The sequence below is a fragment of the Ranitomeya imitator genome, chromosome 5 (genome assembly GCF_032444005.1).
Source record: "Ranitomeya imitator isolate aRanImi1 chromosome 5, aRanImi1.pri, whole genome shotgun sequence".
Taxonomy (NCBI): Eukaryota; Metazoa; Chordata; class Amphibia; order Anura; family Dendrobatidae; genus Ranitomeya; species Ranitomeya imitator.
The window spans coordinates 383152123-383175515 of record NC_091286.1 but is presented as its reverse complement, the minus strand read 5'-3'; the positions used below and the strand labels follow the sequence as shown (position 1 = coordinate 383175515).

The window sequence follows — 23393 nt, the reverse complement described above, 5'->3', positions numbered from 1 at the left end:
AGGACTTCAGTTTCCATGTGGAACATAAGGCTGGAAAGCTGCACGATAATGCGGATGCCCTATCAAGTATCCCTTGTTTAGTGGGGGAAAATGCCAAGCCCCACGGCTTTAGGCAGAGGGGGGAGGTATGTAGCATGGCTAAAGGGTGTGTAGTCGACGGGAGGTATGTGCCACATAAGTGCCTTGTTGCTGTAATGTAGCCCGGAGTATTTCTTTGTTGCACATAACCATGTATATATGTGTGTTTCAGGACCTGTGGTGATGTCAGGCCACGTGGCTAATCATGTGATGGGTTACTGGGTGTGGTTAGCTCTATATAAGACAGGCTAATGCTTTAAACAGCAGATATGTGTGGAGGTGAAACCCTCCTGAGCGTGTTAAGGCTTTAGGACTGAGCCGGATGAACTGGACACTTTTTTTTCTTTGCCTGAACCAAAGGCTATTTGCTTACTGTTGTTTTGCCATATGGTTTATGAAGCAATAAACCCAGTGAACTTTAAAGGAACATGCCTCCTGAGTGTCAGCCGTCGCACCTGAGTGAGTGGAATCCCTACAATATATATATATATATATATATATATATATATATATATATATACATATATATATGTATATATACAGTGTATATATGTATAAAATTTTAAAACTTTCAAATTATAAATGTATTCGTATTACACTGCAAATTCTGAAGCACTATGCTGGAGGAAAACAACTGTTTATGGCACACTGAAACCAAATGAGTCCGATTTATCACCTCGGCCTATTTTGTTGATGTACACTATATATGCCCAGATTTCAGTAAGAATTACAGTAGTTGTATCTTTTTTTTTTACAGCACAAAATATTCAGTAAAACCAAAAGTTCATTGTCAGGTTAATGATGTTTTCAAAATCATAAAATGTGTGCTTGGCTGAGGATTAAAAAGACAGACATTTGCTGAATGCTGGAATTTAGATTTCCATCAATTTAGACTGTAGAAAAGCACCCGCTTGGTAAAAAGCAATGTTCTGCATGCTGTCGAGGACATGATACTGAAGCTATTGCAGCTACAAACACTCTGGGGGGTACATATGCATCACATGCAAATCATGTTATACAATTAAAATTTTATAACATTGCATTGATTACAAGGCCGGCGTCAGCACCCGGCGCACCCGGGCAAGTGCCAGGGCCCTGGCGAGACTGGGGGCCCATAACGGTAAGACACTTATTATACCGGCATTGCCGACACTGATGCGCAGCACATCATGCGCTCCTGGGGGGCCCTGAAGCTGGACTACATCATTCCCGAGTCCGACCCTCCCTTCCTTGTGCTAGTGTGCTGTGTGTGACTCCAGCCAGAACTCATGGCGGAGCTGGAGCGGATATATGATTCCCAGCAGCAGAAGGCTGGACTCACTGACTGGGACTCACTGCAGCACGAATACTCACCAATCACCGTCCATGGGGATAGAAGAGTCACTTCTGGGCCAGTTGTCGTCCCTTCCGGTTGAGAGTGAGGAGCTTGTCATCCTAAGAAGAGCAGCGCTGATACACCGATCGCTTTGCGACACAGTCCGGGACCCGGGTCCACCATCCAGTTCCAGCGCAGCGAGCAGCAGAAGACAAGCAGCATTCATCAGTGCATGTGTGCAGATCCTGTGTCCACAACGGTCGGGTGCGACGGCGATGGCGTGGTGGTGGGTGAACTGGGCTGCCTGTGTTATATACTACATGGGCTGCCTGTGCGATATACTATGTGGGCTACCTGTGTTATATATTACGTGGCTGTGCTATATGCTATGTGTCTGCCTGTGTTATATACTACGTATGTTCGCTGCCTGTGTTATATACTACGTACATGGGCTGCCTGTGTTATATACTACGTATGTGCCTGGGCTGCCTGTTATATACTATGTACATGGGCTGCCTGTTATATGTTATATATGCTTTGTTATATACTACGTGGCTGTGCTATATACTACGTGGCTGGGCAATATACTACGTGTCTGTGCTATATACTATGTGGGCTGTGCTATTTACTACATGGCTGTGTTATATGCTACGTGGGCTGTGCTATATACTACGTGGCTGTGTTATATACTACGTGGGCTGTGCTATACGCTACGTGGGCTGTGCTATATTTCTCTGCTGTATCTGTTCCTCATGAATCGTGGTATGTGTTAAGAGGGGGGCCCACTGAGACTCTTTCGCCCGGGGCCCTCAAAAACCTGGAGCCAGCCCTGATTGACTACTATAAGCTGTGTTTTTAGAAAAAAATACTATAATATGGCACAGGAACAAAATATATCTTGGTACCGTGTTAGCCAGTAGATAACTGTTTATCACTCATGGTAATTCTGCTTCATGTCACCTGTCTTATCCATGGTCTGTCTTATCCATGGTTTTTTCCTTTTTTTTTCTGTGCTATGTTGTGCATCAATATGTGATTCTTCAGAATTTGTTTTAGTCTTTGCCTGTGTAGTCTCGAAAGCTCGCAATTTGTTACCATCTTTTCAGTTAGCCATTAAATGGTATCAACCACTGAGGACTCTCAATTCTAAATATTTTTCTATAATATGGCATACATCCTTCATGTCAATATGTTATTTCTTTGTGCTGGACAAAATGGGCCCTCTCACATTGATTGTGTATCATAATACAATAGAAATGAAGCATGGGATAATGCCAACCTTTCTGTTAAATATCAATGAAAAACTTTTAAAATATCATTCTTTGCCAATTTTCAGAAAAACAATAGAACAAATACATGACAGATTAATAACCGGTTCATGACTAGAGATGAGCTAACGTGTTCGGAAAATGTGCGCCAATCGCAAATTGGACACAAACATAGCACATTTGGATTTCTATTCACTTTTATAAGCATATTTACTCAAAGACAGCAAAAGTCAGTCACAGTTCAGTAAATCATTGCATTTACACTAATGCTTTTGTTATTACTTTGGCTATGATAGTGGTGCTGTATGATGAGCTGGGGAAGCGGGGGGACGAGTTTGATGAGGGGAGGGGGTGTGTATAGATCAGAGAAACAGGTGGAGAGGCTACAGCAGGAGCACGCAGTCATTTTTTTTCTTCCCTTAACTTTACGTATGTTGATTAAGGCAACCAATCGGGCACAGAAACTATCCACAACGTCATGGCACAAGGTCTTCTGTGATTGGTTGCCAATGTCACATATCCTTGGCAATTTAAAAAGTGGACATCATGTTTTGCTGGCACCGCTTACTCAGTGTCACAGTGCAGGGAGGTCACTCCTGCGCTACAGCTGGTGCTGAAAGTGAACTTATCCTGTGTGAAATCGATCTTCCAGCATCGAAGTCGAATGTGCAAAAACTGTGTTGCAGTCTACAGAAACCCCATTAGCCACTACAAATCATTTGTGCTAACATGGTGTTTCAGTGGCCAATCAGAAGGCCAGATTTCCACATCAAAATCATTAGGCCTACTATAGTGCTGCAGCCATGAGGCCCAATTAGCTACTCCAAATCATTTGTTATGAAACTGTTTCAGTGGCAAATCAGTGGCCAATCAGAAGGCCAGATTTCCACTTATAATTATTAAGCCTTCTACAGTGCTGCAGCCATGAGGCCCAATTAGCTACTCCAAATAATTTGTTAAAAAACTGCTTCAGTGGCAAATCAGAAGGCGAGATTTAAACTTATAATTATTAGGCCTTCTATAGTGGTGCAGCCATTAGGCCCAATTAGCTACTCCAAATCGTTTGTGCTAAAACTGTCTTTCTGTGGCAAATCAGAAGGCCGGTTTTCCACTTAATAATTGTTAGGCCTAATATAGTGGTGCAGCCACTAGGCGCAGTTAGTTACTCCAAATCATTTCTGCTAAAACCATGTTTCAGTAGCAAATCAGAAAGGCAGGTGAGTGACTGCTGTGGGCCTTAGGTTGTGAATCAGCAGGGTACAGAGGGGGAGGCTACTTACAACAACATGAGTGGGTAAAAGCAAGGTCATGGTGAAAGGGGGAATAGGCTTGGTGTTCAACATGTTCGGCGTGGGTTACATGTCAATGCGATTGAAAGCTCAACTGAACAAACATCATATCGTCTATCCAAAGACCACTGACCTCATCTGTTACTGGCCAGCTTACCCAACTCCCTTTCTTTGGCAGCTGCACAGTGGTATGCCTTGTGGATAAGGCTGAGAAAGAGCATGTGCTTGAGTGGATGGCAAGTGTTATGAGCTGGTGGTTTAGGAGCAACATGGGACGAGCTCTGAAGGAGGTGGTACCTGTACTGACCGCAGTTCCTAAGCTTAACACAACACTAGCAGTAGCCTTGGGATGTTCCTGTCACTCCCTAGATACCTCGTCACAGCCGGAGAACTAACTACCCCTAAAGATAGAAACAGGAAAGCTATCTTGCCTCAGAGAAAATCCCCAAAGGATAGACAGCCTCCCACAAATAATGACTGTGAGTGGAGAGGGAAATGACATACGTAGAATGAAACCAGGATGTAGCAAAGGAGGCCAGTCTAGCTAGATAGATAGAACAGGACAGAATACTGTGCGGTCAGTATTAAAAAACTAGACAAATCCACACAGAGTTTACAAAAATCTCCACACCTGACTAAAGGTGTGGAGGGTAAATCTGCTTCCCAGAGCTTCCAGCTTAACTGAATAAATCCATACTGACAAGCTGGACAAAAAACATAGAATGTACAGAACAATTAAGTCCACAACATGTGGACAGAAAAGAGCAAAGCAAGGACTTATCTTTGCTGAACTGGTCAGGATATGAGGGAAATCCAAGCAGAGATGTGAATCCAACCAGGAACCATTGACAAGTGGCACTGGCTGAAGGAAAGAGCCAGGCATAAATAGCTGAGCAGAAAGACAATCAGTGGAAGCAGCTGCAGACTGCTAAATCCAAGGAGCAGCCATTCCACTTAAAACCACCGGAGGGAGCCCAAGAGCAGAACTCACAAAAGTGCCACTTACAACCACCGGAGGGAGCCCAAGAGCGGAATTCACAACAGGCAAGCACTGCATCAAGTGGATTCTGCTCCTCTTCCTACTGGTTAACTATTTGATTAGCGATGTCCCAACACAGTGGAATTCCACTCTGCATATTTTGCTGTGGCAGCAGTGATGAGCCCTGGTGCAGTATGTCCTTTTGCATAGCCTGGGCCAATGCAGTCCAGACATGGTACAAATCATGATGATGATGATGGTGAAGAACCTCTACACCCTTCTGCACAGTTTTGAAATGGCTACAAAGATGGTTAGAGCTGATGAAGCCATCATCAGCATCACAATTCCGGTTATCTACATGCTGAAGCAAACTTTGAATAGTCCACGTGAGGAGGTGATTGTCCCAGAGGAAGAGATGGAAGCAGAGGAGTATGCAGAAGGGATAACAGTATCTCAAATTTCTGAACTGTCGTTGCGCAGGTGGGTGCCATGGGAGGGTGGCTTACAGCAATCAAGGGGGGCTCATGGTACCAGACAAACTGTTAGTAAACATGCATGCTCCGAGAAACCAATGGAGGAGGATGAGGTGATGGACGTGCAACAGTCAGGAGATGAAGAGGATAATGATAAGCTCTCTGTTGTTCATGATTGGTGGCAGGTGATGGAGGAAGCAACCTTGAATGGTACCCTGCCACCAACACAGCATGGACTTGGACCTCATGGAAGCACTTGACATATGAGTGCCTTCTTGCTGCACTGTCTTCAACACGATGCCCGTATTCTTAAGGTTAGAAATAGTGCTGACTACTGGGTTGTCACTCTGTTAGATCCACGGTACAAAAGTAAATTTAGCCAGATGCTTCCAACTTGGAAATGGATGCGCGCATGCTGGGGTATCGAAATACGCTTGTAGACAATCTTAAAAGTGGTTTTCCCCAAGAAAGCGGTGAGGCACAGTGTACATCCCAGTTATAGATGTCCAACCCTGGGAACATCAAGGCCTCATCACCAAAACATTAGTACCAGCAGCAGTGCAAGTGGCGTAAGCAATTTCCATGAGTCGTGTAGCACATTTTTTAGACCAGCAGATGCATCAGCGGAGCAGAGTACAAGTCTGTCACAAAGGGAACTACTGGAGAGGATGGTGCAGGAGTATCTGAAGCTCAATATCAATGCCATCTGGGGTGGTTTTCTGCCTTTTTTATTTGGTCTTCAAAAATGAAAGAGTGGCCTGAGCTTGCCTTTCACGCCTTGGAGGTTTTGTCATGCCCAGCAGTCAGCGTTCTCTCAGAATGTGTCTTCAGTGCTGTTGGTGGTGTCCTGACAGATAAGCACATCCAGCTGTCCCCTCACAGCTTATACCGCCTAACTTTCATTCAAATAAGTCATGGATCTCGGATTACTTTTGCATGCCAGTCGCAGATTGTGCAGACTAGCCGATGGTGTCGTTTTTAGTGTCATGCATTGATCTTGCGTTATTGCAGTCTGTGCCATCTTTGTGGTGTCTTCTGTGCCTGCTGTTGCTACTGCTGCTGTTGTTACTAGGGTTGATCGACCTTGACCTTTTTAGAGTCGAGTCGGGTTTCGCGAAACCCGACTATCTCAAAAGTCGAGTCGAGTGGAATCGGCCGATTATCGCGAAAAGTCGGGAATCGACCGAAACACGAAACCCAATGCAAGTCAATGGGGGAGCATAGTCGGCAGTGAGTAGAGGCCAGGAAAACATGTAAAGAGCCCATTTTAATGGCAAAAACATCCATTCTTGTTACTGAAGCTTGCCAATCTTAATTTAGCTTATAATAATTGTAAGTCATTTGAAATTGGGGGTCATTTGGCTAAAGTTGTGGGGGGTAGGGTCGGTTCAAGTAATTAGTGGGCCCAGTAAATCTGGACCACGTCACGGCAGTGGAGCAGGGAGAGATAAGTATTTCAACTTTGCAAGTGCTGTGATCCTGAGCAAGCGGGGGGGGCCCCTCGTTGGCATTGGCACTGGCACAGGGCCCCTCAAAGTACAGCGGTGTGTTTGCACGGCGGGGGCGCCTCCCACCGGCAGCAACACTTTTGCGTACTATGAGGGGCTTGTGCCAGTGATGTCGCCAACGAGTATTCCTCCCCCCACCTGATGAAGGAACCTGCACCTTCATCTGCACCTTCCTCTTTGTCCCCGTGTAAGGTGGTATGGTATGCGGGAAGGGGGACCTGACTTTCAGCAGGGTCACAATCTTGCAGTGTAGCGTGCACGGGGAATGTTGCGTTATGGGTCAATGTACCAGCAGACTCATCTATCACTGGCTGGGCAATGGGCAGGATGAGGAGGAAACACAGATATAGGCCCAAAGAATAAAGTGGGCTAAATGCAGTTCAAAATTGGTAACAGGACTAACCAGGGGGCATTGTTTTGTTCAATGGAGGACAACTGGAATGAGAGGCTGACACAGAGAGTAGGCCCAAATCTGTAAGTAGTCTAAATGCAGTTCAAAATTGGCAAGAGTAGTAAACAGGCGGCACAGCTTTGTTCACTGTAGGAGAACAGCAAGGAGCGGCAGACACAGATAGAAGGCCCCAACCCAACTAGTAGTCCCACTGCAGTTTTAAAATTCCGATAGGCTGAAAACCAGATAATTGTAGGTCATTTTTTGTAAAGAGGACAGCTGTATTGAGTGGCGCAGCCAGACACTACAAGTAGGCCTTAAACCACAAAGTTGGCTAGACGCTGGTTTAAAAAAGGTTACATGGGTACACGTTCTGCATTGTTGTGCTCAGTGGAGGACAATTGGAAGGAGGGACCGCAGAAAGACTTTGTAGGCGTAAAATTACAAAATAGGCTCTATGCAGCTTCGATTATGTGGCAACCTGGAGAACACCTTGGAGCGGCAGACAACGTCTCTACGACCCAGACCCAACTTGTAGGCCTAATGTAGTGTTGTTTCAATAACTACTTAAGACGAGCATGAAGATTGAAGCTATGGAGAGGAAACCTGGAGAACACCTTGGAGTGGAAGACAACGTCTCTACAACCCAGACCCAACTTGTGGGCCGAATGCAGTGTTGTTTTCAACAACTACTTAAGAAGAGCCAGAAGATCGAAGCAATGGAGAGGCAACCTGGGGAACACCTTGGAGCGGAACACACCGTCTCTACACCCCAGACCCAACTTGTAGGCCGAATGCAGTGTTGTTTTCAACAACTACTAAACGAGAGCCAGAAGATTGAAGCAATGGAGAGGCAACCTGGGGAACACCTTGGAGTGTAACACACCGTCTCTACACCCCTGACCCAACTTGTAGGCCGAATGCAGTGTTGTTTTCAACAACTACTAAACAAGAGCTTTAAGATTGAAGCAATGGAGAGGCAACCTGAGGAACACCTTGGAGTGTAACACACCATCTCTACACCCCTGACTCAACTTGTAGGCCAAATGCAGTGTTGTTTTCAACAACTACTAAACAAGAGCTTTAAGATTGAAGCAATGGAGAGGCAACCTGGGGAACACCTTGGAGCGGAAGACACCATCTCTACAACCCTGACCCAACTTGTAGGCCGAATGCAGTGTTGTTTTCAACAACTACTAAACGAGAGCCAGAAGATTGAAGCAATGGAGAGGCAACCTGGGGAACACCATGGAGTGGAACACACCGTCTCTACACCCCAGACCCAACTTGTAGGCCGAATGCAGTGTTGTTTTGAACAACTACTAAACGAGAGCCAGAAGATTGAAGCAATGGAGAGGCAACCTGGGGAACACCTTGGAGTGGAACACACCGTCTCTACACCCCAGGCCCAACTTGTAGGCCGAATGCAGTGTTGTTTTCAACAACTACTAAACGAGAGCCAGAAGATTGAAGTAATGGAGAGGCAACCTGGGGAACACCTTGGAGTGGAACACACCGTCCTTACACCCCAGACCCAACTTGTAGGCCCAATGCAGTGTTGTTTTCTACAACTACTAAACAAGAGCTTTAAGATTGAAGCAATGGAGAGGAAACCTGGAGAACACCTTGGAGCGGAAGACACCGTCTCTACACCCCTGACCCAACTTGTAGGCCAAATGCAGTGTTGTTTTCAACAACTACTAAACGAGAGCCAGAAGATTGAAGCAATGGAGAGGCAACCTGGGGAACACCTTGGAGTGGAACACACCGTCTCTACACCCCAGGCCCAACTTGTAGGCCGAATGCAGTGTTGTTTTCAACAACTACTAAACGAGAGCCAGAAGATTGAAGCAATGGAGAGGCAACCTGGGGAACACCTTGGAGCGGAACACACCGTCTCTACACCCCAGACCCAACTTGTAGGCCGAATGCAGTGTTGTTTTCTACAACTACTAAACAAGAGCTTTAAGATTGAAGCAATGGAGAGGCAACCTGGGGAACACCTTGGAGTGTAACACACCGTCTCTACACCCCTGACCCAACTTGTAGGCCTAATGCAGTGTTGTTTTCAACAACTACTAAACGAGAGCCAGAAGATTGAAGCAATGGAGAGGCAACCTGGGGAACACCTTGGAGTGGAACACACCGTCTCTACACCCCAGGCCCAACTTGTAGGCCGAATGCAGTGTTGTTTTCAACAACTACTAAACGAGAGCCAGAAGATTGAAGCAATGGAGAGGCAACCTGGGGAACACCTTGGAGCGGAACACACCGTCTCTACACCCCAGACCCAACTTGTAGGCCCAATGCAGTGTTGTTTTCAAAAACTACTAAACGAGAGCCAGAAGATTGAAGCAATGGAGAGGCAACCTGGGGAACACCTTGAAGTGGAACACACCGTCTCTACACCCCAGACCCAACTTGTAGGCCGAATGCAGTGTTGTTTTCAACAACTACTAAACGAGAGCCAGAAGATTGAAGCAATGGAGAGGCAACCTGGGGAACACCATGGAGTGGAACACACCGTCTCTACACCCCAGACCCAACTTGTAGGCCGAATGCAGTGTTGTTTTCAACAACTACTAAACGAGACCCAGAAGATTGAAGCAATGGAGAGGCAACCTGGGGAACACCTTGGAGTGGAAGACAACGTCTCTACAACCCAGACCCAACTTGTAGGCCGAATGCAGTGTTGTTTTCTACAACTACTAAACAAGAGCTTTAAGATTGAAGCAATGGAGAGGAAACCTGGAGAACACCTTGGAGCGGAAGACACCGTCTCTACAACCCAGACCCAACTTGTAGGCCAAATGCAGTGTTGCTTTCAACAACTACTAAACGAGAGCTAGAAGCTCTAAGCTATGGAGAGGCAACCTGGGGAACACCTTGGAGTGTAACACACCGTCTCTACACCCCAGACCCAACTTGTAGGCCGAATGCAGTGTTGTTTTCTACAACTAGTAAACAAGAGCTTTAAGATTGAAGCAATGGAGAGGAAACCTGGAGAACACCTTGGAGCGGAAGACACCGTCTCTACAACCCAGACCCAACTTGTAGGCCTAATGCAGTGTTGTTTTCAACAACTACTAAACGAGAGCTAGAAGCTCTAAGCTATGGAGAGGCAACCTTGGGAACACCTTGGAGTGTAACCCACCGTCTCTACACCCCAGACCCAACTTGTAGGCCGAATGCATTGTTGTTTTCTACAACTAGTAAACAAGAGCTTTAAGATTGAAGCAATGGAGAGGAAACCTGGAGAACACCTTGGAGCGGAAGACACCGTCTCTACAACCCAGACCCAACTTTTAGGCCTAATGCAGTGTTGTTTTCAACAACTACTAAACGAGAGGTAGAAGCTCTAAGCTATGGAGAGGAAACCTGGGGAACACCTTGGAGCGGCAGACACCGTTAGTAGGCCCTACCGAAGTAGTAGCTGTAGCCCCAATGCAGTTTTCAAATTCCTATAGGCTGAATACCAGACTATTGACGCTCAGCTTTTTTAAAAGGAGGACAGCTGTATTGAGTGGCACAGACAGACACAGGTAGTAGGCCTTAAACACAACATTTGGCACAATGCAGTTTTAAAAAGGTTACAGGGGTACACAGGCAGCATTGGTCTGTTCAGTGGAGGACAATTTCAATTATGGACCACAAACAGAGTTTGTATGCCTACTATTAAAAAAAGGATGCTCTATGAAATTTAAAATAGATTCCAGTTGTACACGGGTAGCAGTAGACAGGTCACTGGAGGACTAGTGGAAGGAGGGACCTCAGACAGGCGTAGTAGGCATAACATAACAAAATTTGGCTGTAGGCACTTTAAAATTGGTTCCAGGGGTACACGGGCAGCAGTGGGCAGGTCACTGGAGGACTAGTGGAAGGAGGGACCTCAGACAGGCGTAGTAGGCCTAACATAACAAAATTTGGCTGTAGGCACTTTAAAATTGGTTCCAGGGGTACACGGGCAGCAGTGGTCTGGTCAGTGGAGGACTATTGGAAGGAGGGACCGCAGACAGGCGTAGTAGGCCTAACATAACAAAATTTGGCTGTAGGCACTTTTAAATTGGTTCCAGGCGTACACGGGCAGCAGTGGTCTGGTCAGTGGAGGACTAGTGGAAGGAGGGACCTCAGACAGGCGTAGTAGGCCTAACATAACAATATTTGGCTGTAGGCACTTTTAAATTGGCTCCAGGGGTACACGGGCAGCAGTGGTCTGGTCAGTGGAGGACTAGTGGATGGAGGGACCGCAGACAGGTGTAGTAGGCCTAACATAATAAATATTTGGCTGTAGGCACTTTAAAATTGGTTCCAGGGGTACACGGGCAGCAGTGGACAGGTCACTGGAGGACTAGTGGAAGGAGGGACCTCAGACAGGCGTAGTAGGCCTAACATAACAAAATTTGGCTGTAGGCACTTTTAAATTGGTTCCAGGGGTACACGGGCGGCAGTGGACAGGTCACTGGAGGACTTGTGGAAGGAGGGACCTCAGACAGGCGTAGTAGGCCTAACATAACAAAATTTGGCTGTAGGCACTTTTAAATTGGTTCCAGGGGTACACGGGCAGCAGTGGACAGGTCACTGGAGGACTAGTGGAAGGAGGGACCTCAGACAGGCGTAGTAGGCCTAACATAACAAAATTTGGGTGTAGGCACTTTTAAATTGGTTCCAGGGGTACACGGGCAGCAGTGGACAGGTCACTGGAGGACTAGTGGAAGGAGGGACCGCAGACAGGCGTAGTAGGCCTAACATAACAAAATTTGGCTGTAGGCACTTTTAAATTGGTTCCAGGGGTACACGGGCAGGAGTGGACAGGTCACTGGAGGACTAGTGGAAGGAGGGACCTCAGACAGGCGTAGTAGGCCTAACATAACAAAATTTGGCTGTAGGCACTTTTAAATTGGTTCCAGGGGTACACGGGCAGCAGTGGTCTGGTCACTGGAGGACTAGTGGAAGGAGGGACCTCAGACAGGCGTAGTAGGCCTAACATAACAATATTTGGCTGTAGGCACTTTTAAATTGGTTCCAGGGGTACACGGGCAGCAGTGGTCTGGTCAGTGGAGGACTAGTGGAAGGAGGGACCGCAGACAGGCGTAGTAGGCCTAACATAATAAATATTTGGCTGTAGGCACTTTAAAATTGGTTCCAGGGGTACACGGGCAGCAGTGGACAGGTCACTGGAGGACTAGTGGAAGGAGGGACCTCAGACAGGCGTAGTAGGCCTAACATAACAAAATTTGGCTGTAGGCACTTTAAAATTGGTTCCAGGGGTACACGGGCGGCAGTGGACTGGTCACTGGAGGACTAGTGGAAGGAGGGACCTCAGACAGGCGTAGTAGGCCTAACATAACAAAATTTGGCTGTAGGCACTTTTAAATTGGTCCCAGGGGTACACGGGCAGCAGTGGTTTGGTCAGTGGAGGACTAGTGGAAGGAGGGACCGCAGACAGGCGTAGTAGGCCTTACATAACAAAATTTGGCTGTAGGCACTTTAAAATTGGTTCCAGGGGTACACGGGCAGCAGTGGACAGCTCACTGGAGGACTAGTGGAAGGAGGGACCGCAGACAGGCGTAGTAGGCCTAACATAACAAAATTTGGCTGTAGGCACTTTAAAATTGGTGCCAGGGGTACATGGGCAGCAGTGGTCTGGTCAGTGGAGGACTTGTGGAAGGAGGGACCGCAGACAGGCGTAGTAGGCCTAACATAACAAAATTTGGCTGTAGGCACTTTAAAATTGGTTCCAGGGGTACACGGGCGGCAGTGGACTGGTCACTGGAGGACTAGTGGAAGGAGGGACCTCAGACAGGCGTAGTAGGCCTAACATAACAAAATTTGGCTGTAGGCACTTTTAAATTGGTCCCAGGGGTACACGGGCAGCAGTGGTCTGGTCAGTGGAGGACTAGTGGAAGGAGGGACCGCAGACAGGCGTAGTAGGCCTTACATAACAAAATTTGGCTGTAGGCACTTTAAAATTGGTTCCAGGGGTACACGGGCAGCAGTGGACAGGTCACTGGAGGACTAGTGGAAGGAGGGACCGCAGACAGGCGTAGTAGGCCTAACATAACAAAATTTGGCTGTAGGCACTTTAAAATTGGTTCCAGGGGTACACGGGCAGCAGTGGTCTGGTCAGTGGAGGACTATTGGAAGGAGGGACCGCAGACAGGCGTAGTAGGCCTAACATAACAAAATTTGGCTGTAGGCACTTTAAAATTGGTGGCAGGGGTACACGGGCAGCAGTGGTCTGGTCAGTGGAGGACTATTGGAAGGAGGGACCGCAGACAGGCGTAGTAGGCCTAACATAACAAAATTTGGCTGTAGGCACTTTTAAATTGGTTCCAGGGGTACACGGGCAGCAGTGGTCTGGTCAGTGGAGGACTAGTGGAAGGAGGGACCGCAGACAGGCGTAGTAGGCCTAACATAATAAATATTTGGCTGTAGGCACTTTAAAATTGGTTCCAGGGGTACACGGGCAGCAGTGGACAGGTCACTGGAGGACTAGTGGAAGGAGGGACCGCAGACAGGCGTAGTAGGCCTAACATAACAAAATTTGGCTGTAGGCACTTTTAAAATTGGTTCCAGGGGTACACAGGCGGCAGTGGACTGGTCACTGGAGGACTAGTGGAAGGAGGGACCTCAGACAGGCGTAGTAGGCCTTACATAACAAAATTTGGCTGTAGACACTTTTAAATTGGTTCCAGGGGTACACGGGCAGCAGTGGACAGGTCACTGGAGGACTAGTGGAAGGAGGGACCTCAGACAGGCGTAGTAGGCCTAACATAACAAAATTTGGCTGTAGGCACTTTTAAATTGGTTCCAGGGGTACACGGGCAGCAGTGGTCTGGTCAGTGGAGGACTAGTGGAAGGAGGAACCGCAGACAGGCGTAGTAGGCCTTACATAACAAAATTTGGCTGTAGGCACTTGCAATTCTCTTGTAGGGGTACACAGGCAGCATTGGTGTTGTCAGCGGAGGCCGATTGTAATGAGTGTCTGCCAGTTAGTACTCCAAAAAAATAAATAGATGTTAATGTCTCACATTACAACAAAACCAAAACACAAAAGGGTGTAATACTTAGGTACAGGGGTGGGCTCCTCTACTGAGTTTTAGACCTAGTAATTTGCCGCTAATTATTTAATGGTGTAAATATAGGACACTGCCCCTGACTATGTTAAGTACCATCATACATGTCAACACAATGGTATTGTCAGTGCCAGGCATTGAATGATGTTAGCGCATAGACTAAACATTGGTGGAACTGTGAGAGATAATTGTGCAAGTGGTAGAGCAATGTTTGAGCTGCGGGGGGGAACTCTCTTGTGGCCGGCGGTACAAGCCCAGGGCCCCTCATGTTATAACAGTGTGTCTGATGTTGGGTGCGCACCACCACCGCCAGAGACACTTTATTGTACTATGAGGGACCGAGTGGCAGTGCCGTCGACCAAAAGCGGGCACACCCACCTCTTCAGACAAACGGCACTCTCACGGGTGCTTGCGCCAAGTGGCGAGACCACGGCCCTGTGGGGGGAGTTTGGCCATTTAGGGAGGTGTAAACATGTTGTATGCTGGATAATCAGCTGCTGCAAATTACGTGATTTGAAAAGTCAGTCAGAGTAGTCCACAAGCAAGACCTTTTCATAGGAAAGCTAGGTGTCAGCCGGGCAAGGTGGGGCAAAAGAATTCGAAATCCAGTTGTGGTTCATTTTAATGAAGGTTAGATCATCAACATTTTGGGTAGCCAGACGAGTCCTTTTTTCGGTTAATATTGAACTTGCAGCACTGAATACTCTTTCTGATAGGACACTAGCTGCTGGGCAAGCAAGCTCCTGCAATGCATATTCTGCCAATTCTGGCCAGGTGTCTAATTTGGATGCCCAGTAATCAAATGGGAATGACGGTTGAGGGAGAACATCGATAAGGGATGAAAAATAGTTAGTAACCATACTAGACAAATGTTGTCTCCTGTCACTTTGAATTGATGCTGCAGTACCTGTCCTGTCTGCAGTCATAGCAAAATCACTCCACAACCTGGTCAGAAAACCCCTCTGTCTAACGCCACTTCTGATTTCTGCACCTCTAACACCTCTGGTCTGCTGTCCCCCTGCAGCTCATGTGAGAACATATATACAGTGGGGCAAAAAAGTATTTAGTCAGTCAGCAATAGTGCAAGTTCCACCACTTAAAAAGATGAGAGGCGTCTGTAATTTACATCATAGGTAGACCTCAACTATGGGAGACAAACTGAGAAAAAAAATCCAGAAAATCACATTGTCTGTTTTTTTAACATTTTATTTGCATATAATGGTGGAAAATAAGTATTTGGTCAGAAACAAAATTTCATCTCAATACTTTGTAATATATCCTTTGTTGGCAATGACAGAGGTCAAACGTTTTCTGTAAGTCTTCACAAGGTTGCCACACACTGTTGTTGGTATGTTGGCCCATTCCTCCATGCAGATCTCCTCTAGAGCAGTGATGTTTTTGGCTTTTCGCTTGGCAACACGGACTTTCAACTCCCTCCAAAGGTTTTCTATAGGGTTGAGATCTGGAGACTGGCTAGGCCACTCCAGGACATTGAAATGCTTCTTACGAAGCCACTCCTTCGTTGCCCTGGCGGTGTGCTTTGGATCATTGTCATGTTGAAAGACCCAGCCACGTTTCATCTTCAATGCCCTTGCTGATGGAAGGAGGTTTGCACTCAAAATCTCACGATACATGGCCCCATTCATTCTTTTATGTACCCGGATCAGTCGTCCTGGCCCCTTTGCAGAGAAACAGCCCCAAAGCATGATGTTTCCACCACCATGCTTTACAGTAGGTATGGTGTTTGATGGATGCAATTCAGTATTCTTTTTCCTCCAAACACGACAAGTTGTGTTTCTACCAAACAGTTCCAGTTTGGTTTCATCAGACCATAGGACATTCTCCCAAAACTCCTCTGGATCATCCAAATGCTCTCTAGCAAACTTCAGATGGGCCCGGACATGTACTGGCTTAAGCAGTGGGACACGTCTGGCACTGCAGAATCTGAGTCCATGGTGGCGTAGTGTGTTACTTATGGTAGGCCTGTTACATTGGTCCCAGCTCTCTGCAGTTCATTCACTAGGTCCCCCCGCGTGGTTCTGGGATTTTTGCTCACCGTTCTTGTGATCATTCTGACCCCACGGGGTGGGATTTTGCGTGGAGCCCCAGATCGAGGGAGATTATCAGTGGTCTTGTATGTCTTCCATTTTCTAATTATTGCTCCCACTGTTGAATTCTTCACTCCAAGCTGGTTGGCTATTGCAGATTCAGTCTTCCCAGCCTGGTGCAGGGCTACAATTTTTTTTTCTGGTGTCCTTTGACAGCTCTTTGGTCTTCACCATAGTGGAGTTTGGAGTCAGACTGTTTGAGGGTGTGCACAGGTGTGTTTTTATACTGATAACAAGTTTAAACAGGTGCCATTATTACAGGTAATGAGTGGAGGAAAGAGGAGACTCTTAAAGAAGAAGTTACAGGTCTGTGAGAGCCAGAAATCTTGATTGTTTGTTTCTGACCAAATACTTATTTTCCACCATAATATTAAAAAAAAAATGATAAAAAAACAGACAATGTGATTTTCTGGATTTTTTTTTCTCAGTTTGTCTCCCATAGTTGAGGTCTACCTATGATGTAAATTACAGACGCCTCTCATCTTTTTAAGTGGTGGAACTTGCACTATTGCTGACTGACTAAATACTTTTTTGCCCCACTGTATATATATATATATATATATATATTTGTACAGTAAATTTTGTATTGTTTTAAAAATAAATGTTTATTAAATTAAAAATTATTAATAATACAAAATATGATGCATTCTCTTTAAGTGGTAAAGAAGAAGAACAAGATGCAAACTGTAGAAGGGTTTAGTTTTGTGACAGAGTTCATATAAGTTCTGCTCTACTTCTGCAAAAAAAAGCCATCTTCACCAGCCTCATCCAAGCTATCCTTATTATCTGTTTGTTTGTTCTCTGTTCATAGAAACAGCTGAGGTTTTATCTTGGCTATGATATGCAGACCATCTCACTTCATCAAGGCTGTTTTTGGTCTTTTATCTTCTTGATGTCTAATAGTGGGGATAGAAAGGTGGGGGCAGGCTCATATTTGTCTCAAACTCCTTGCCTTGATACCACCTATCCTCTCTGTCCTGGATTTTGTACTTACTAATTCGATGGAAGTCATTTTAATTAACCTAATTTATTTAATGTGCTCTAGGAATTACTCTTTTAAACTCACTTCTAATAAATCTTGAAGCAGTCTAGGCATAACATATGGTTTTATTTTATTGTAAAATAATATACTGTAATTAAAATTAAAGAAAGCAAATTAGAAAAAGATAAAGATATATTTCTTGCAACCAACATTAAGTGGCCAGGCTCCGCGTTTCTTCTTATCTAAAGTCCCTGCCTGTAGGCTTATACTTACTCTGTGGCATCTTCACCTTTTATCAGTGATTCTCTGGTCCCTCTTGGGACCTCAACTTCTGATTGGTCAGAAGTTAGGAGTAACTCTCACAAGCTCTCAAACTTGCAAACAACTCATGAAAGAATTATTAAAACCCAGCACACCATTGTTTTTCTTGTGAAATATGGCACATGACCCTCTTCCCATTGGAAAAAATAAAGTTGGATCCAAAATGGCCAACTTCAAAATGGCCGCCATGGTCACCACCCATCTTGAAAAGTTTTCCCCTTCCCATGTACTAATGTGCCACAAACAGGAAGTTGATATCACCAACCACTCCCATATCATGTAGGTGTATCCGTATAAATGGCCCACCGTGTATATATACAATATATATATATATATATGTGCATCTCTGTAATGAGGAGAAGTGTTGTCTAATGACAGCAAAACCCTATATAAGGTGTGCTTAATTATTAGGTAACTTCCTTTCCTTTGGCAAAATGAGTTAGTAGAGAGATTTGATGGGCTCTGAAAAGTCCAAAATTGTGAGATGTCTTGCAGAGGGATGCAGCAGTCTTGAAATTGCCAAACTTTTGAAGCATTATCATTGGACAATCAAGCGTTTCATGGCAAATAGCCAGCAGGGTGGCAAGAAGCGTGTTGGGCAAAAAAGGCGCAAAATAACTGCCCATGAATTGAGGAAAATCAAGCATGAAGCTGCCAAGATGCCATTTTCCACCAGTTTTGCCATATTTCAGAGCTGCAACGTTACTGGAGTAACAAAAAGCACAAGGTGTGCGATACTCAGGGACATGGCCAAGGTAAGGAAGGCTGAAAAATGACCACCTTTGAACAAGAAACATAAGATAAAACATCAAGACTGGGCCAAGAAATATCTTAAGACTAACTTTTCAAAGGTTTTATGGACTGATGAAATGAGAGTGACTCTTGATGGGCCAGATGGATGGGCCAGAGGCTGGATCAGTAAAGGGCAGAGAGCTCGGCTCCGAATCAGACGCCAACAAGGTGGAGGTGGGGTACTGGTATGGGCTGGTATCATCAAAGATGAACTTGTGGAACCTTTTCAGGTTGTGGATGGAGTGAAGCTCAATTCCCAGACCTACTGCCAGTTTCTGGAAGACAACTTCTTCAAGCAGTGGTACAGGAAGAAGTCGGTATTGTTAAAAAAAAACATGATTTTCATGCAGGACAGTGCTCCATCACATGCCTCCAACTACTCCACAGTGTGACTGGCCAGTAAAGGTCTCAAAGAAGAAAAAATAATGACATGGCCCCCTTGTTCACCTAATCTGAACCCCATAGAGAGCCTGTGGTCCCTCATAAAATGTGAGATCTACAGAGAGGGAAAACAGTCCACCTCTCGGAACAGTGTCCAGGAGGCTGTGGTGGCTGCTGCACGCAATCGTGATCGTAAACAGATCAAGCAACTGACAGAATCTATGGATGGAAGGCTGTTGAGTGTCATCATAAAGAAAGATGGCTATATTGGTCACAAATTTTGGGGGGTTTTGTTTTTGAATGTCAGAAATGTTTATTTCCAAATTTTGTGCTTTCATATTGGTTTACCTGGTGAAAATAAACAAGTGAGATGGGGATATATTTGGTTTTTATTAAGTTGCCTATTAAGTCTGCACAGTAATAGTTACCTGCACAAACAGATATCCTTCTAAGATAGCCAAATCTAAAAAAAAAACCCACTCCAACTACCAAAAATATTAAGCTTTGATATTTATGAGTCTTTTGGGTTGATTGAGAACATAGTTGTTGATCAATAATAAAAATAATCCTCTAAAATACAACTTGCCTAATAATTCTCCACACAGTGTATATAGCACCTGCTAACTTCATTCTAGTAAGGAATTTGTTTTGATGCAGCAGTCTGAAATATACTTAAAAGTTGTTTAAAAAGAGATTTTAGCACAATTGGGTAGCCAAATATGTAACATGGTTTACATTGTTGTACTATGATTTTAATATTATCCCTCTCATTTACATGCAGAAACCACCATTCCTGCAGGACCCATTAAGCAAGAATACTCCATTATACAAAAAGGATACATGCAAAATCCTAAAGCATCTGTGGGTATTTCATCAGAAAAACCAAACGACTGCATCTTGGTGAAACAATTCTGTAAAGAGAACCGTAATTGCCTTTCTTTATATGAAAATTTCAAAACTCATTGCAATCACCCGCATGAATGCATACTTAATGATGCAGTACAAAGTTGCTTGACAGCTTGGAGTGAGCTTAAAAAGACCATCATGGGAAATTGTGTATGCATCAGTTCAACAAAAAGAAAATGTCTAAAAGTTTGGAATAGCATTTATAATAATACTTGTTTACAACAGGCAAAAGAAAGGCAATTTTCCACATATTCTGAAGACAAAACTGATTTTACCGCTTTGGATTTGGATTCTTGTAAGTAATACAATAACATTATGTATACAGCTTTAGTATCATGAATATATATATATATATATACTGTACATACATATATGTATATATATATATATATATATATATATATATCTACTTTGTTAAAGGGAATGTGTCAGTAGTATCAATCAACCTAAGACTTCAGATAAGTGAAAACTGTCTCAGACAAGAAGGATTTAATAAAAATTTAGCATTTTTTGTAATGCATTCGATGTATGCACATGGCTGTATTTTATGCCTATATTAAAGGGAACCTATTAGTTTGATCAACCATCTTTAATGGTCTATATGGGCATGAAGGTCATAGAAATTTGTTTAAAATGATGCATTGATATCTGCAAACATATATATTATTCCAGAGAAATCCACATTTTTCCTAATAAGTAAATAACCTGTTAAGAAATATGAGCCAGAAAAAGATCTCCAGAAAATCTTTTTTCAGAGATTATTTAAAATGAAATGGGGTATTACCAGTATGAGATCATTTTAATACTGTCTGCTCTGCTGCTGAGTTGTGCCTGATTATAATTAACACAGTACAGCAGAGGAAAACTTTGTCATCTGTCCAAACAAATTAGCAGCTTCGTTTGTCTTCCAACAGTGCTATCCGATCTGCTGTGCTGTTCTCCAACCCACGCTGGCAAACTGTGAGTTGGAAGCTGAATCACCATGACAGGAAAGCTGCTCATGCAATTATGTTTGTAATGAGACAGAATTCAGCTTTGCTGTGCTGTATGTTATAATCACAAGCAGTTCTGCAGTGAGATCAGTAGAGGAGACTGTCAGTCATTACATGACTATTAAAAGCTCTGGAGGATGACTCTAGGGGAGATCTGTGTGTGACCCATAGATATTACCAGTTCATATACATATAATAAAAACATGGATTTCTCTGGAATAAAACATTGGAACCAAATTATCAAAATATTACTGTATTCAAACTATTATGACCTGCATGTCCATATAGAGAGCTTATGAGTTTTCATCCTTCAAACAGATAGTTTTCATCCTAATAAAAAGCCAATTTTATCAAATCTGATGTTCAACTATATGTGCTAATAATCCAGTTATTCTGAGAATGTATTCTCATGACCCATTGTATTTTCTGTTTGTAGTAAATTTAAGCCAATATTACAGATGAGTGATTCTTTTGAAATTTGAATTTGCAGGCTTTGCCGATTTCTACATGTGATTTGGTGTGCGATGAATAAATTTGCTAGAATCGCATAGATAAAAAGCCTGTCATTGCCTGGAAATATGTGTAGAAAATTGTGAGCTCCCCTTGCAGTCAATTGAACATTTATTCAGCTCCATAAGTCAAATAGAGCCTTTTCAATTTCCAAATGACTTCATTCTATCTGGCTAGGAGAAAACAGATGGTAACTAGAGGTAAAGAACAGCATACCAGAATTGCAGAATCAGACTTTTTAAGCTACTTAAATTATAAATCTGAACTAAAAATGAACTCTTTAGGGAGGGAATATGTATGCATTGCTATTGATCATACATATTCAGATGGAAGAAAATGTCATGACATTTTCACACTGTTGGATGCAAGAGTTATCCCTGTTTGGGGAGTATAAAGAGCTATGTACTGTACCTTGATAAATGAAGAAACAATAGCTTTTTCATTAACCGTTCAAAAATTACCTTTGTTATTATGGATAAAAAAAGTTGCACTGTACTGTTTTAATTGCAAATAAGTAATGGGCTGTCAAGTAGGACTGACAAAATTATCTCCTTTTAGTGTCCAAAACTGGCCTGCTAATTACAAAATGATTAGTCAATACAGATATTTTTTTCAAGCCTTTCAAAACTGTTCTTTTTTTCTGGAATCAAAACGGGATTACTGTTTTGCACGTCAAGAAGTTATGGCTTGCAGCATCAAGCATTTTCAAACGTTAGACTGATTCTCAGAGCTACTTTTTGAGGGGTCAAAAATATGAGAGTATATTTGTCATCATAAATAGTTCTGGCTAGCATTGTAAAACACAGTGGATAGCCAGGAGATGTGTGATTGGCATGGCTGTGCAATGGCTGTGGTATCAGCAGAATGGCAAAGAGTTAAGAAGAGGCAGGCAAGTAGATACTTAACCGTTTAGGACCAGCAATGGCAGCTCTAGCAGCAACAGTACTGTCTATCAGTATGAAACAAAATGGGCAGCCACTGGCATGGCTGGTGTAGCTGTGCAATTGATGTGGTAGAAGCAGCACAGTATAAAGTTAAGATGGGGCAGGAAAGGAGTCATTCTCAGTTTAGCACTATATTATCATCATATTTTGATCTTTTTTCTATTTATTTTATTTCATATATACATTTTTTATATTGCACAATGCACTTTTTATGAGTACACTTAGTAAATACTGATTGTGTCTATGCACATGCATATATTATATTAATATATATATTCTTGGGTAGATTATTGCGCACACCATAGCCCAATTTTTTCTGATGGTTACAGAATATTTTGTATGATTTTATACTCTATTTTTGCATCCCCTTTTTTTGTCCGCCCCGTTGCTATCTTTTTCATTTGCATAATAATACATATGTATTTTTAAATTATTCTTGTATTTGCTTTCCAACTACGAGCACGTTGTATCAGTGCTACCATTTGCCAAATAATATATTATAAAGACATTCTTTTATTGTATCATCTCAGTATGTTTTGTTTTATATGTTTTATTCGATTTTTAATTATATTTCCTTGATGTCCGATATTTGTTTTGTTGTTGTTCTTTTTACTATTAAATTCAAGACATGAGCAACCAGACCTTTCAGGCACTGTAGAGTTTCTGTTACCAACATCATCAGCCAGCAACCTCCTCCTCTGATTTCAGCAACTCCTGGCCACCCTATCTCGTTTCCAGGTTTTCCGAACACAAAATCATCATCTTCATCGTTATCCATAATTCAAGTGACAGGTGCTTCTGTGTGGTAAATGATCAGCACTTCTCTTACCCGGCCTGATTCCCACCCTGGAATCCCTGACTCAAAGTGCTACAATTACGGACAGGGTCCCTATCACCTTGGCTTGCAGAGGCTTCAACTATTATGGTGGTGGGGGAATAGACTAAGCAGAAATATGACTACAGCTAATGGTGTGCCTGTCAGAGGCTACATCATCCTGCTGTGATTGAGTTGAGGGATGGGACATATACTATATCATATGCGCGCCACTTACTCTCCACTATTGTGTTTGCCAGAAACAA

The 23393-nt window shown here is 43.8% G+C and overlaps 1 protein-coding gene across 2 annotated transcripts in view; it reads left to right on the top strand.

The window, feature by feature from the left end:
* GFRAL (GDNF family receptor alpha like) overlaps positions 1–23393 on the top strand; it is a 269983-nt gene that overhangs the window by 148410 nt on the left and 98180 nt on the right. Inside the window, exon 4 of one of the 2 annotated variants that reach the window (XM_069726751.1) lies at positions 19743–20162. The exons of the other annotated variant lie outside the window; for it this stretch is intronic. Within the exon in view, the coding sequence (XP_069582852.1) occupies positions 19743–20162 (420 nt within the window). The remainder of the gene's footprint in view (positions 1–19742; positions 20163–23393) is intronic. 2 annotated transcript variants of the gene reach the window in all.